Genomic DNA, 15,815 nt, shown 5'->3' on the forward strand with positions numbered 1-15,815 from the left:
TATTTGTTATTGTAAACATAGGGAATGTAAGCATGTTTTTTTTAATTGATAACAAAAGCATATAAATGATCAATAAAATACTTAAATACAAAATATTTGTTTCTTTAACAACTTCCTAATTTATACAATGTAAAACAAGAAACCGTCGGAGACGGGTGATGCTCCCAAAAGTTTTTTTTGGTCACAATATTGCACTATATATTCAGATAAAAGGAAACGTCTTGAGGGGCATAACTTTGGACAAAAGAATACGATGGATGGGTAAGCAACTTAAAAATTTCAAAGGGCCATAACTCTCTAAATAAATCATCTAACCAGAACCCACAAATAACATGCGCATCTCCTCAAGGTAGTTAAGCTTCCCATAAAGCTTCATTCAATTCCAATCAGTAGTTGGGGAGAAATAGCCCGGACAAGAATTGCACTATATGTACAGTTTATAGAAAATTTCAAAGGGCCATAACTCTGTGAAAAATCATCCAACCATAACCGGCTGATAATATGCACATCTCCTGTTGGTAGTGAAGCTTCCCATAAAGTTTCATTGAATTCCCGTAATAAGTTGATGAGAAATAGCCCGGACAAGAATTGCACTATATGTACAGTTAATGGAAAATTTCAAAGGGCCATAACTCTGTGAAAAATCATCCGACCAGAACGGGCTGATAATATTCACATCTTCTCTTGGTAGTGAAGCTTCCCATAAAGTTTCATTGAATTCCGGTCATTAGTTGCAGAGAAATAGCCCGGACAAGAATTGCACTATATGTACAGTTAATGGAAAATTTCAAATGGCCATAACTCTGTGAAAAATCATCCGACCAGAACCGGCTGATAATATGCACATCTCCTCTTGGTAGTGAAGCTTTCCATAAAGTTTCATTGAATTCCGGTCATTAATTGCTGAGAAATAGCCCGGACAAAAATTGTGCACTGACGGATGGAAACACAGACGGACAGACGAAATGGCGACTATATGCTCCCCCCCAAAAAAATTTGGTGGGAAGAATAAAAATTATGATCACAAACATTATGTTGGCATTTTGCTTTGTTCTTATCTTTTACAGTGTAGTAGATCACAGTAAAAGAACTAAGGGTAAAAGGATCTGGTTTAAGGTTGGCGTGGGTTAGTGGATATGATGTCTGCCTAGAAACCAAAAGGTCAATTGTATGATCCCCAATAAGGGAGCATTCTGCAGATCTCCCAAAAAGACACATAGTACTGGTTCTACCCTGGAAACAGACTCAAGGGTGTTTGAATAAACTTTCAACTAATGATGCAATCAAGCTAAAAATAAATAGCTCTTAACTTAACCTTACCAGGATCTGCAGAGGTCCACTGGAGGGAGAATCCATCACTGGCCTGTGACTGGTCAGAATAGAACCAGACGTACATCTGATGCTGAGTGCTATTGATTGGATAGCCGTTGTTAGGAGCAACAGAGCCACAGAATTTGCCCAAGACATGCGAAGCTGCACTCGGGCCGTCGTTCAGTTGTAGATGATCATAGTTACATGAATTGTGCTCTTCAATGTTGAAGGTGGGGAATGTAACTTTGATTATCTAAAATAATGTTTCATGCGAAAGTTACTTGGCCCTATTCACAGATAACATATCATCAATAAAGCAGTACTGAATTTGAATTAAATTTCAGGTTTCCATGGCATAGTGGATACTACATCGGCCTAGCGACTGGGAGGTCACTGTGACAAAACCCACTGTGGGAGTGCTCTTTAGATCTCTCCCAATAGAAATTAAGTACTGGTTCTACACAGAAAACGGACTCGTGAGCATTTCAATAGGCTTCAGGCTTTTGATGTTATCGAGCTCAAACAATAAGGTTAAAACAAAAGTGTCTACATTAAGCAGTCCCTCACCTTGTTATATGTTGTTGTGATGATCCAGGCACAGCTAACGTCATGTGGATATTGGGTACCAGCCACCGTCGGGAACCGGAATGATCCAGACTCGCCACTCAGGCGCCCACCACACACTGTGATAAGGGGCAAACACTAATCTTGCTGATAAATACCTTAAGTATGCTAAGTTCTTAAACTTGGAGGGCAAATGTCTGCCTGACTTAATTGGAAGGGAAACCATACCTGTGTGAGGGCAAATGTCAAACATTATTTAAGCCTATTTCATGGCTGCACAAACTCACATTTCTTTCAACCAAATTGAGACAGAGACATAAACAGTATAATGGTTCATTGTCTTTGCTGCGGACAGATATATCATTGGGAAAAAATCTTATTTGCTATCCTTTCCTCAGCCATTTTCTCTTGGATGTTTGCCTTATTAAGTTCTTGTGCAACTTAAAAAAAACTGAAAAACTAATGAATACATTTTTCACCCTAGAAAAAGGACACCGTTTTTGTAATTCTTAACAACAAAAACAAAAAAATAACATGTATTACTGTGTAAAGTATCCTTTGAACAAGTATCTTCCACGTTTTGCTAGTTACATTGAAAACAAGACTATTGCCAAGCAATTAAAGTCCCCTACCGTCTCCACCATTGTCAGAAATTTCAGCATTGTCAGAATTTTTTTTTTATTTGTTTCCATAGCAACCACAATTTTTGACGTAGAAACAAAATAAAATGACGTGCATAATGTCCATATTGCCATCTATCCATATTCCAACTTTCATGAAAAAATATTAAGAACTTTTAGAGTTATTGCAGGATCCAGAAAAAAAACACCATTTTCAGCAGTATTTCTAGTCTATTTGTTGCCATAGCAACCACAATTTTTGACGTACGAACAAAATGAAATGACATGCATAATGTCCATATTGCCATCTATCCATATTCCAAGTTTCATGAAAAAATATTAATAACTTTTAGAGTTATCGCAGGATCCAGAAAAGTGTGACGGACGGACTGACGGATACAAAACCATAAGTCCCCTCCGGTGAAACCGGTAGGTCACTAATTATTGCTTAAAAGAAATTTCTAATATAACTAGCAAAACTTAGAAGATACTTTTTTACAGGACACTTAACAAAGTAATACATGTGCAGTTAATCTTTTAAACAATGAAACAAACAATAACAATAGCTGAGAAGAACTTTCAATGTACGTTGAACAACCAAATTTTGAAAAGCTTTCATGTTGTCAAAGAGACATTATAGAAAACATACAGTTCACAAAAATCATATAAGCAGTGCTCTAAGAAAACCCAGCTAAAAGCATTGTCCCAAATTGGCTTGTGCAGTCATCACAGGCTAATTAGAGACAACATTTCTGGATTTTTGTTCAATGATATCTCTTAAAAACGAAAATCCAGTGTAGGTGGAAAGTATTGTACACATGTGTACCAGATTAGTCTGTGTGAACTGCACTTAAGCCTCTAGAGACAGACTTATTTTGCCAGAATGCTGCTTAGATATCACAAATCTATACCTTGCTTAGATATCACATATCTATACCTTGTTGCTGCACTTCGCAGTTGCTGCCTGTGTAGGCCTCTGTGCACCTGCACACATAGCCATTGAGTCTGTCAGTACACGAGCCCCCGTTCTGACACGGACTGGAGCCACACTCGTTGATGTCTGTCTCACAGGTCTGACCCGTGTAGCCCTGCTGGCAGAGGCAACGATACAAGGTGGCACCCATGTTCTGAAATTGATCATCCCATATTAATAATACATGATGTGTGGTAAATTATTTTGAAATTGCCTTAGGATAGGAAGTGGCACCCATGTTCAGAAATCCACATATTCTCTGATCATATTATGTTGATAAAATAAGGCATGTGGTAGGTTATTTTTAAATTGCATGATAGATGACAAAGGTTAGAGTGTTGACAAGCTCTATCATGCCAAAGAGTGAGTTTGACATTTGAACCATGGACATGGGTCTTACCGTTACACATCACATGCAATCTGCATATACTTGACATTTGTGGTATTAATACTAAAATTGAATAAAGAATGATGAAGTTACAGTACAAACTCAAGCAAAAGAATGGAAGCACTAACAAAGGCACGCACTATGCTCACATTTATTGAGCTATTGTGATATACAAAGTGAGTGATGGCAAGCCAGAGTGACAAAATTACTTTAGAAAGAAAACAAAAACCCTCTGTAAACTATGGAAACATTCTAGAAAAGAACACTTGTCAGCCCTGGTTGTACATACCTGACAGGCGGCCCCATTCCTGCAAGGGCTGCTCCCACATGGCCCTGTGACTGGCCCCTGTGACACACACCCAGATGACCCCACACCGTTACCCACATAGCCCGGGGGACACGTGCATGTGCGACCTTCCAGTCCTGAGAATAGTGCACACATGAAATGTATCAAGTTTAGAAGACAGTACTAATTTATAGGGCAATAGTTCAATCTCATATTTGTGATGACTTTACGTTCCGGAAAATGAAACTTAAAATTAACAAAATGGGGACCAATTAAGTTCATCATATATTCTGAACAAAAGAAAAAATGGATTAAATACTGATAATGCTAGCAATATTATTGTTATTTCAGAAATCCTACAATTAACTTGGTTAAAGGGATACATTACAAGAAAAAACCTTTATGTAGCATATTAAAAAACTTCACCCAAGCTAACATTGTTAGACAACCACATGTCATATATAAGAAAAACAAAGATACTTAATAAAGATGGCAACAGGTAATATTTAATGCAAAAGTGACGTCAACACAACCACTGTTCACAAATGAGCCATGCTCCCACAAAAAAGGGGCTTAATGCATGTGCATTACATGTTTCCCAAGATTAGTCAGGGGCTTAATGCATGTGCATTACATTTTTCCCAAGATTAGTCAGGGGCTTAATGCATGTGCATTACATGTTTCCCAAGATTAGTCAAGGGCTAAATGCATGTGCATTACATGTTTCCCAAGATTAGTCAGGGGCTTAATGCATGTGCATTACATGTTTCCCAAGATTAGTCAGGGGCTTAATGCATGTGCATTACATGTTTTCCAAGATTAGTCAGGGGCTTAATGCATGTGCATTACATGTTTCCCAAGATTAGTCAGGGGCTTAATGCATGTGCATTACATGTTTCCCAAGATTAGTCAAGGGCTAAATGCATGTGCATTACATGTTTCCCAAGATTAGTCAAGGGCTAAATGCATGTGCATTACATGTTTCCCAAGATTAGTCAAGGGCTAAATGCATGTGCATTACATGTTTCCCAAGATTAGTCAGGGGATTAATGCATGTGCATTACATGTTTCCCAAGATTAGTCAGGGGCTTAATGCATGTGCATTACATGTTTCCCAAGATTAGTCAGGGGCTTAATGCATGTGCATTACATGTTTCCCAAGATTAGTCAGGGGCTTAATGCATGTGCATTACATGTTTCCCAAGATTAGTCAGGGGATTAATGCATGTGCATTACATGTTTCCCAAGATTAGTCAGGGGCTTAATGCATGTGCATTACATGTTTCCCAAGATTAGTCAAGGGCTAAATGCATGTGCATTACATGTTTCCCAAGATTAGTCAAGGGCTAAATGCATGTGCATTACATGTTTCCCAAGATTAGTCAGGGGCTTAATGCATATGCATTACATGTTTCCCAAGATTAGTCAAGGGCTTAATGCATGTGCATTACATGTTTCCCAAGATTAGTCAGGGGATTAATGCATGTGCATTACATGTTTCCCAAGATTAGTCTATGCAGTCCACACAGGCTAATCAGGGACAACATTATTCCACTAAACTGAGCATTTGCTAAGAAGAAACTTCCTTTAAACAAAAAATACTATAAAAGCGGAAATTTTCGTCTATTCTGAGACAACACTTAATGCACATAGAATAAAACTCTGTTTTCAAAAGGAGCAAGGCTCAAATGAAAGTGGGCTCTGTTTCCAACCTGGGCTTTCTGTGCATGCTGCCTGGGCATGGCAACCTCCATTGTTGTTCTGGCAAATCCCTACCCATGTGCATGTCTGACCATTGCCTTGGTAACCTGTTGTCATAGTGACATAAATATATGAGCCACACTTTGGAAAAACGTGGCTAAATGCATGAGTGTAAAATGTTGTCCTAGATTAGCCTGTGCTGTCTGCACTGGCTTATCAGGGACAATACTGATAAGCCTGTGTGGACTGAACAGGCTAAGCTTGGACAACACTTTACGCTCATGCATTAAACACCCTTTTCACAGAGGTAGACTCACATGTATGACATGTTCACACAACATACATCTATTCCTAGTAATACTATGACATGTTCACACAACATACATCTATTCCTAGTAATACTATGACATGTTCACACAACATACATCTATTCCTAGTAATACTAGTATAAAAGCTGTATAAGAACATTCAACAAGATCTGCCACTGGGTTTTTTCAAAATGTAAATTCTTTAAACAAGTTACTGCCTTAATAACCTACAATTTTTGCAGTTTCATGAAAATCATTCAAAAGGCAGACAGGAGATGTAGCAGACTTATGTAAGCCTTGTATCCCCTACATGAATTCATCATTTGAGTCAAAAGTTTCTATGAAAATCCTTCAAATGGTATGACTAAGGTTTTATACATGTAAAAAAGATTCAAAAGTTTCATGTTCATACTCAAATAAACGCATCATTCCTTCAGAGTAAATACCAAAATACAAAAACAACAGATTAATCAGGCATCATCAACAACCTTCAATGACCTTGACCTCACCTGAAGGACAGGGACCGCAGGATCTCGAGCCCACAGTGTTAATACACTGCACCATGGGAGACAGGGAACAGCCACCATTGTTCACCTCACACTCGTTCACATCCATACAAGTGAACCCATTTCCTTGGTAACCTTAAATCATTAATAAAATAACAGTGATTGAAATAAGAAAAAGTATGCAAACCCTGAATTGGTGAAAGTAAAAATCAGGGTTGCCTAGATTCTTGGTTTCCAACAGGTAAGCATGTTATATTTTGTTTGTCTAATTTTAAACTACAATATTTGGCCAAAATAGAGGCTTTCAAACGAGGTAAAAATAAATACCCTTTATATCATACATTCAAATTAGAATAGGGAATATGTCAATTAAACTTTACACTCACAGCATGCCAAACCACAGTGAAAATCTAGGTATCATAGATTAAATGATGAAGTACTTCTTCCACACTAATATATGAAAATTAATTGTTTGGACCTTAATTGATTGTCAGATGTCAGTGAAACATGGTCCTACAATGAGTCTCTTTTATCCAGATACATTTAAGTGCAAATAGCTTAGGAATGTGAGGGTCATTGGAAATCTACACCTCATGGTCATGACAAATTACATGTCTCAATGTTTTCACTTAAGAACTGTGGAAGTACTTCCCTACACAAACTTTTATCATTTTATTCAGACTGACCAACTGACAATCAACTGACAAACATAGTTACTCTATATAATTATGAATTATGTTTTGTATTCATCACCCTTTTACTTACAGGCAATTGTTTCATGTGAAGAGTAGGTACTTCTAGAGTAAAGAGACTGGGTCACCGATTTGGGCATTTTTTTTTAGTGATTCATTAATTGCTTCAAGTCTTTATATTTAAATATTTAAACTAAAGAGCTCCCAGATAAAAACAATAACATAATTAGATAAGAGAATTTAAAAGATAATTGCATGTCCCTATAGGGGTCAAACCAGTGTCCTTTGGTTTCATATGCTTATGACATCATCACTCAGCTAGAAAACAACAGAAACATTCCAAATTGCTCAATTGTTTCGAGTATGTAAAGCTGTATAATTAAATGATCATTATTCATATACAAAACTGTTTTGCCATTCTGTTTTGCACCATTAGTGTCATCTGCTCTGTGAAGAACAGAGATTTCTTTAATATTTTGGTATCAGTGAAAAAAAGTTAGAAAAATGTCATTTTTAAATTCTATGAATAAGACCCATTTAACCCTTCATTACAATGGATTACAAACCTGTGGGGCACTGTCCACACATGAAGGAACCAGGCAGGTTAATGCAGGGAACCAATGGGTCTGAGGAACACGGATAACGGCTCCCAGCACACTCATTCACATCCACTGTGCAGGCCGGGTCAGAACCGGCCTTTGTCCAGCCATCCTCACATATACAGGTGTACTTTGGCTGTAAAAACGGACCTTTGTCATAAGAATCCATTTATGACTTATGCAGGTGAAGTAATATTATAATTAACCCCTATCCAGCCATAATCTGAGGGGGGAATAACGAGATAGTCAAGTTGGCGACGTCCATGCTGAGACAGGTATTTTTCGCCATTCTATACCCTTTATTACTTTTATAAATTTTCAACAAATATAGTCATTCAAACTTAAGTGACCTAAAATCTTCTGCAGATTAAGAAATAATTTCTGGCTTACTGTTGTTTATTGCAAGATATGGTCACAGCTTATAGTTACCGTTCCAGGTTGCACTCGCTGGAGGTTGACACACGTTCCATGGCCACAGAGTTGTGCGTTTGAGGCGCCAGTACAGTCATCATGGGTCTCAGTGCACCGTATACCATAATAGTTTGCCGTACATTGACACCTGAAGTGGGGATAATCCATTTAAGATAGAAGTGATCACTTAAGCATTTAATTAAAGAGTTAATTTATAGGATTTGCCTATTAATATCAAATTAAACATAATGTTAGTATATATTATACCACTTAAAAGGACTTCACACTTCATATAAATCAAAATTCAAAAAGTCTCAAAACATGGAATTTGAATTGTATTTTATTCAATGAAACGAGAAAATATATAAATGCACAAAATAAAAATATTCTTAAAAGTATCACAGCAATTAGAATACAATGCTTACATGAGTTATCTATTATAAATGCTCATTTTAATGTTGATCCATATACCACATGATCACAGACACTGTAAATGCCTACGTAAATGACTTACGTGAAACCTCCAAATGTATTCACACAAGTAGCTCCATTTTGACATCCAAGGTCAGTGCCTGCATAAGTTACACACTCATTAACATCTTCATTGCAGTTAGGACCCTGGAAACAAAAATTAAGTAATTACATATTCTACACGGTTGCAATATTGTAATGGCCATGGTGCCTGCCATGCAATCAAAAGGTCCCAGGCTCAATCTGCAATCTGGCAGGGTTCATAACATCTTTCAAAGGCACTAAGTAATGGTTCATCAAAGGGAAACAGACTTGAGATTGTGTTCATAAGCCCTTGTGGTGAAAAAAGCTAAATTAAAACGGTTTAAAAGTACACTATGTAATGCAGGCAGGGCTCCTGTGCCTGACTTTTCAAATCAGGGGTACCAATGTACCTGACTTTCCAAATCAGGGGTACCAATGTGCCTGACTTTCCAAATCAGGAGTACCATGTACCTCACTTTCCAAATCAATGGTACCAATGTGCCTGACTTTCCAAATCAGGAGTACCATGTACCTCACTTTCCAAATCAATGGTACCCATGTGCCTGACTTTCCAAATCAGGGGTACCAATGTGCCTGACTTTCCAAATCAGGGGTACCAATGTACCTCACTTTCCAAATCAATGGTACCCATGTGCCTGACTTTCCAAATCAGGGGCACCAATGTGCTTGACATTCCAAATCAGGGGTACCCATGTGCTTGACATTCCCTTTTAGAAGTACACATGTGTATAAATTACCCAAAGTTGGGGCAAACCTTTGCATGAATTTCCCATGAATTTCCAAACATCATATTTTTGTGATTGATAGATTGTTGAAGTTGTGTAGAAATTAATAAAGGACACATTCAAATAATAACACAATACAAAAATTGCCAATGTCCGGTCTCCGCCCACTTCCTAAACTAATCCAGGAAAAGGCCGGTAATACTGCATAAAACAGGCACTGTAGACACACTTAAAAATCTTAAATTCAAAATTCACTTTTAACAGATTTGTAAGCTTCTTTAACAACAAAAAGACTAAAGCAATGCAAAAACAATGCAGATAAAATGATAAAATAAAAAATAAACAAAAAAGCGTCAATTCAATGTACTAATCTTTAAATAACAAAAAAAAAATCTCTTTGTTGATTTTTCACAATTTGTAACTTCTGTTAAATTATGTTTCATATAATTTTAATACATTGGGACACAGTGTTCAATTAAGATTACAGAGCATGATTGTTAAAGTACAACCTCCCTTACCTGGAAGTTAGAGGGACAGCGACAGAAGTATCCATTGTACGTGTCCACGCATGTTCCGCCATTAGTGCATGGGTTACTGTTACATTCATTGGTTGTAAGAAGCTGGAAATGAATAAGTCACCGATCAAAATAAAGCATTATTGTCTCATTACAAGCTTACACACGGCTGTTCTTAACATCAATAGCTAGTGCCTCAGGTCTAAGGACTATGTTTAATTGCCAGACAAACATTTCCCCATTTAAGTGTTAAAAATATATATCATTAAAAAAAATGTTAATTTATCTTAAATATATATGTTTCCATACATTTATTAAAACAACAACAACAACCAATTCAGCATTTTGGACTAACACATTTGCAACCCCAACCCATCCCATTCTTGCCAATTAAAGAAAATTCATTCTTTGAACTACGCCCCTGGGAAATCCTGGCTTGATGCATGTAGGTAAAAGGTCTTCAAAGATTTCCATGTGCTCTGCACAGGCTAATCATAGAAAACACTTTCTGCTTTTTTTGTATTTTTCTTCAAAAGGAAGTTGAAGCTAAAATTGTTTCCTTGATTAGCCTGTGCAGTCTGAACAGGCTAATCTGAGACAACACTTAACGCAAATGCCTTACACCCAATTTTCCCACAACGCTGCTGAATTGTTTTTGTATCTCATCATTCAAATGTTCATGATTTTTATTTATGTTTATCTATGTACCTGCTGAAGGGTCTCAACTTGTGTTTTCAGCTGTCTCACCTGCAAGAGAAGAACCAGTTGAAAATAAATGTCAATCAAATTGAAAATGGCTGTGCGCTATCACCAGAACAGCCTGCGATAAACTCCCAAGCTGTTCAGGTTTTATGTTGCTTGCTGCTCATCAGTATCATAGAGTTAGAAATGAAGCCTTTAAAACTTGAATCTAGAGACAAAGGACTCAAATGAAGTTTGTTTTTCCAAGGGACTACAAACACATCTGAATTTGTATCTGAGTGGCAAAGGGTTAAAATGAGTTTCAAGCAGTGGAAGGGATGAATTACCCTACCTGTAACCTTTCTTAACCCTTTGCATGCTGGGATATTTGTCGTCTGCTAAAAATGCCGTCTGCTGAATTTCAAATATTAGCATTTTCTTCGATTTTTTTCAAAGAATACTATCAGAATAGCAAACAGTTTGGATCCTGATGAGACGCCACGCTCTGTGGCGTCTCATCTGGATCCAAACTGTTTGCAAAGGCTTTCAAAATTCGGTTCCAGCACTGTAAGAGTTAAACTTACAGGGATGATGAATAGTAGCAACCTATTTTAAGAGAGAAAACTGTTCATGTACTAAGTTTGATACATGTATTAGTAAGTAGTCTCCCTTGGATCCTGTTTCTGAACTCTGATTTCACTGTTATAGCTTCCTTTCTAAATTAGACAAACATACATCAATGAGGAAATTCTAACCATAATTGAGGCCTTGTGGTCTTTTCATGTCCAACTCTAAAACATATGGCTAAACCAAGAAAAAGAAGACAGAGGTTCCATATCTCTTTGTCGGCTGACTTGGAGGTCACTTTAGTGCTTTAAAGCTTGCATTGGTGTTAACTTATGTTACTTTTTCCAATATTATACTGCATGTTTATTGCATACTATAAACAGTCCCATAAATGTGCCACATAAGGGGCTCCATCAATATTAAAATAATAATTTAAAATGTGTTTTGTTGATTTCTTATCCACATTCTTTATCAGAGGAGAATGTTAAATATAACAAGAGATTGCCAAGCAAAATTGTCCCCAGTGAAACTCCACCATTGTCAGTAAACAATTTTTTTTTACATTTTTTTATATTTTTTTATATTTGTTGCAACCACAATTTTTGACATAAGTTTCATGAAAAAATATGAAGAACTTTTAAAGTTATCGCAGGATCCAGAAAAGTGTGACAAACTGACAGACTGACAGACAAACTGACAGACTGACACACAGAGCGCAAACCATAAGTCCCCTACGGTTTCACCAGTAGGGGACAAATAACCGGTTAATTAACCAGTTAATAACCAGTTACTAAAATAGGCTAGCCAGGTAATTTTTAGTATTCTGTTGCATCTCTTATATAACACCAAACATGGAAATTCCTCTTTCCCCTAGCAGCCATTTTTTCAACTGACCAGACCTATTTTTGAACTCAGCCCAGATGTCATTAGAACGTATGTTCTGAGTCTCACAATGGTTCAGCAGAGATCTGACTCTACTCCACCGTTACTTAAAACAAGGTTGACAATAAGGACAATAAGCCCCATCCCACCCAAACCACAGTGTTTTTTTTTCAACAGACTAGAACCATTTCAGAACAAAGCCAATACATGTATATCATATGAACAAATGTTTAGAGCAAGTTTCATGCTAATTGGACATAAAGTTAGATTTCTAAATTGTTTACAAGGTATCGCTAAAGCCATAAACAGAAACTGTCCCAACACCTGGTGACCATGTTTTTCATTGGACTCAAGCAAGCTTTATCACAACAAGGGAAAAACTGTGACTTCTACTGTGTTAACAAGTTAGAAGGTAACCTGCCTTGCCCCCTGGAGCCATGTTTTTTAACAGAATGGAACCAGCATAGAACATGAAATATAATTAGAACAAACAATTTGAACAAGTTTCATGATGTTTGGGCAGAAAAGATTACTTCTTCAGTGTTCACAAGTTTTCACTAAAGCTAAACAATAAAATGTGCCCTGCTGCCTGGGCGCCACCTTTTTTCAACAGACTGGAAAAAGTTTAGAACTCAGCTGAGATATTGTGGGGACAAAACTTCAGAGCAAGTTTCGCAATAAAGGTAATTCAACCATAAGTGCAACAAAGCTAGATAATGATAGAGCTATAAACACATATATGATTACCTCACATTGCGTATACAGTTGTTTTTTTTAACTGTCGTAAAAAACTCACGTGACAACAACCCTTTATAGCAATCCTGCACACACACATTAAATTCACTTTAATAGGTATCATTTTTCTTTAAAAGCCTTCTTTATAGATTACTGACAGATAATTTGCATACATTTATTATCCAGACCGTACAATTATGAGACAGACGCATGCTTTTATTGCTCATTCATGTCAAAAATTGGAACATTAAATGAAAATGTTAAACATATTTATTTATGAACATATGTGTCTTGTTCTGAGAAAACTGGGCATATTGCATGTGCGTAAAGTGTCGTCCCAGATTAGCCTGTGCAGTCCACACAGGCTAATCAGGGACGACACTTTCAGCTTAAACTAGATTTTCGGTAAAAAGGGACTTCCTTTAAACAAAAAATGCCATTAAAACGGAAAGTGTCGTCCCTGATTAGCCTGTGCGGACTGCTTTATGCACATGCATTAAGCCCCGTTTTCTCAGAACAAGACACATATTCATCAAGTCCTGAGGTCAGGGACCGAACTGAGGTCATTGACTGGAGACATCTCAAGTAAAGTCTTATCTTTGTTTGTAAATCATCATTCATCTCAAGAATATCTTTTTCTTTCTTTTGTTATCACTTTATTAATAAGTAAGATCAGTTTTAAATTTACTGTTGTTGTACACATTATTGAATACAAACTTAAAACAAGAGAACAGTATTTCCTAAGGTTGCCCACCTGAGGGTTAATAGTATATTTCATGCTGACACCAATTGCCAAATCGCGAAGTCATCTATGATATCAAATTATCCGTAAAATGACACAAAATTGATGTTATTGCAAGAAGATTGACAACAATCAAAATGTTGGCTTCAAATACAAACTATTGCAATACAAACTTTGGTGTTTCCTTTCTTTCTTTCTCACTTTCTCACTTTTCACACTTTCTTTCTCGCTAATTTCTATGAAATATGATAATAAAAAAATATATTTTTGTTTTCAGAATTTAGATGAAATCCATGACAGAAAATCAAAAATTATAAAATACATAAGAATTGTGTTAGCTGTGTTAGAAGTGCCTTAGAGTGTAGATCTTTTTTTACCTTGACTTAATTTGGTCGTCACAAAAAATTAATTGTTATGGGTATTTCCTGGTTACATGGATTTAACTGTTATGTCCAATACCAATTCCATACACTAAAATACTTAGAGAGCTGCAGCTGATTACCATATCCAATCCACCCATATCCTAGCCCTTTACCATTTTGTGAAATTTATAACAGTTATAACAAGACTATTGCCAAGCAATAAAAGTCCCCTACCGGCTCCACCATTGTCAGAAATTCCACCATTGTCAGAATATTTTTTTAATTTGTTGCCATAGCAACCAGATTTTTTGACGTAGGAACAAAATGAAATGACCTGCATAATGTCCATATTGCCATCTATTAATGTTCCAAGTTTCATGAAAAAATATTAAGAACTTTTAAAGTTATCGCAGGATCCAGAAAACCACCATTTTCAGCAGTGTTTCTAGTCTATTTGTTGCCATAGCAACCAGAATTTTTGACGTAGGAACAAAATGAAATGATGTGCATAATGTCCATATTGCCATCTATTAATGTTCCAAGTTTCATGAAAAAATATTAAGAACTTTTAAAGTTATCGCAGGATCCAGAAAACCACCATTTTCAGCAGTGTTTCTAGTCTATTTGTTGCCATAGCAACCAGAATTTTTGACGTAGGAACAAAATGAAATGACGTGCATAATGTCCATATTGCCATCTATCCATGTTCCAAGTTCATGAAAAAATATTAAGAACTTTTAAAGTTATCGCAGGATCCAGAAAAGTGTGACGGACGGACAGACGGATGGAGCACAAACCATAAGTCCCCTCCGGTGAAACTGGTAGGGGACTAATAAAACAGGTAGGTGTGGGATGAAAGGAAGGACAAACATTTGCCTGTGTGTTCATTTTATAGCAGAAATGAAAGCACTGAGTATATTATTCACTTAAACACAAAACATTCTATGCAATTAAAATTAAAATAACAAGCAAATTTGTTGAATTGATATCCCTCGCAAAAAAAAATAAAAAATTTGTGACACACAAAGATGGAAGGACTGACGGACAGACAACGCCATCTCTCGCGGGGGTATACAAATTCTCACTCAGAATAAAAGTGAAAATTGATGCATGCAACTGGCATAAAACAAGAACAGCCTAAAAGTAACATGATTAACATACAGACTGTTTTTGTTTGATGCTGTTTGCTGCTTATCAGTATCTTAAAGTTGAAAAGTAAGCTTTAAAACCTGCAATCTACAGGTCATTTATTTAATTTAAGTTTCTAAGGAACTGCAAAAAAGGGTGAATATGCGCATATGAGTAGGAAAGGGTTAAGCATTCAAAAAGTAAGGGATGGAGCAAGGCAAATGGTCAAACACAGTAAGAAAATGTTTTACCCGGCCAGTAAGTTGCTGTATCCTTCTTGAAGAGCTACTGGATTCACTCCCCTGAGTATATAATCACAATTGAAAATAATCAATGTCTTTTATTTAGGAGGACATACAGTCATCATATATATTTGTAAGTTGATCCTAAAAATCCGCACTTAAATGAGAGCTATGCCATTTGCTACAAAATCGTTTATACAGAACTAACTAGTTAATACATGTATGTTAATACACAATTTCATCCAAATTTTAAATCTTATCCTGAATAACTGATAATCTACTGACATAATGGTTCAAACCCTTAAAGAATGCTTACAAATCCCAAAATGAGAAAAAACATATTTTGTCTTTAATTTAATTG

General features: G+C 36.5%; 1 protein-coding gene across 1 annotated transcript in view; it reads right to left on the reverse strand.

Annotated features, from left to right (window-relative positions):
• Positions 1-15,815, reverse strand: part of LOC127863354 (cubilin-like) — a 93,189-nt gene that overhangs the window by 68,543 nt on the left and 8,831 nt on the right. The window contains exons 5-16 of the mRNA XM_052402823.1: positions 15,464-15,514; positions 10,824-10,862; positions 10,119-10,220; positions 8,874-8,977; positions 8,378-8,507; positions 7,916-8,084; positions 6,661-6,792; positions 5,855-5,950; positions 4,146-4,279; positions 3,433-3,622; positions 1,879-1,994; positions 1,321-1,564 (exon numbers count right to left, since the gene is read on the reverse strand). Coding sequence (XP_052258783.1) covers positions 1,321-1,564; positions 1,879-1,994; positions 3,433-3,622; positions 4,146-4,279; positions 5,855-5,950; positions 6,661-6,792; positions 7,916-8,084; positions 8,378-8,507; positions 8,874-8,977; positions 10,119-10,220; positions 10,824-10,862; positions 15,464-15,514 — 1,507 coding nt within the window. The remainder of the gene's footprint in view (positions 1-1,320; positions 1,565-1,878; positions 1,995-3,432; positions 3,623-4,145; positions 4,280-5,854; positions 5,951-6,660; positions 6,793-7,915; positions 8,085-8,377; positions 8,508-8,873; positions 8,978-10,118; positions 10,221-10,823; positions 10,863-15,463; positions 15,515-15,815) is intronic.

This window comes from Dreissena polymorpha, unplaced genomic scaffold, assembly GCF_020536995.1.
Source record: "Dreissena polymorpha isolate Duluth1 unplaced genomic scaffold, UMN_Dpol_1.0 chrUn006, whole genome shotgun sequence".
NCBI lineage: Eukaryota > Metazoa > Mollusca > Bivalvia > Myida > Dreissenidae > Dreissena > Dreissena polymorpha.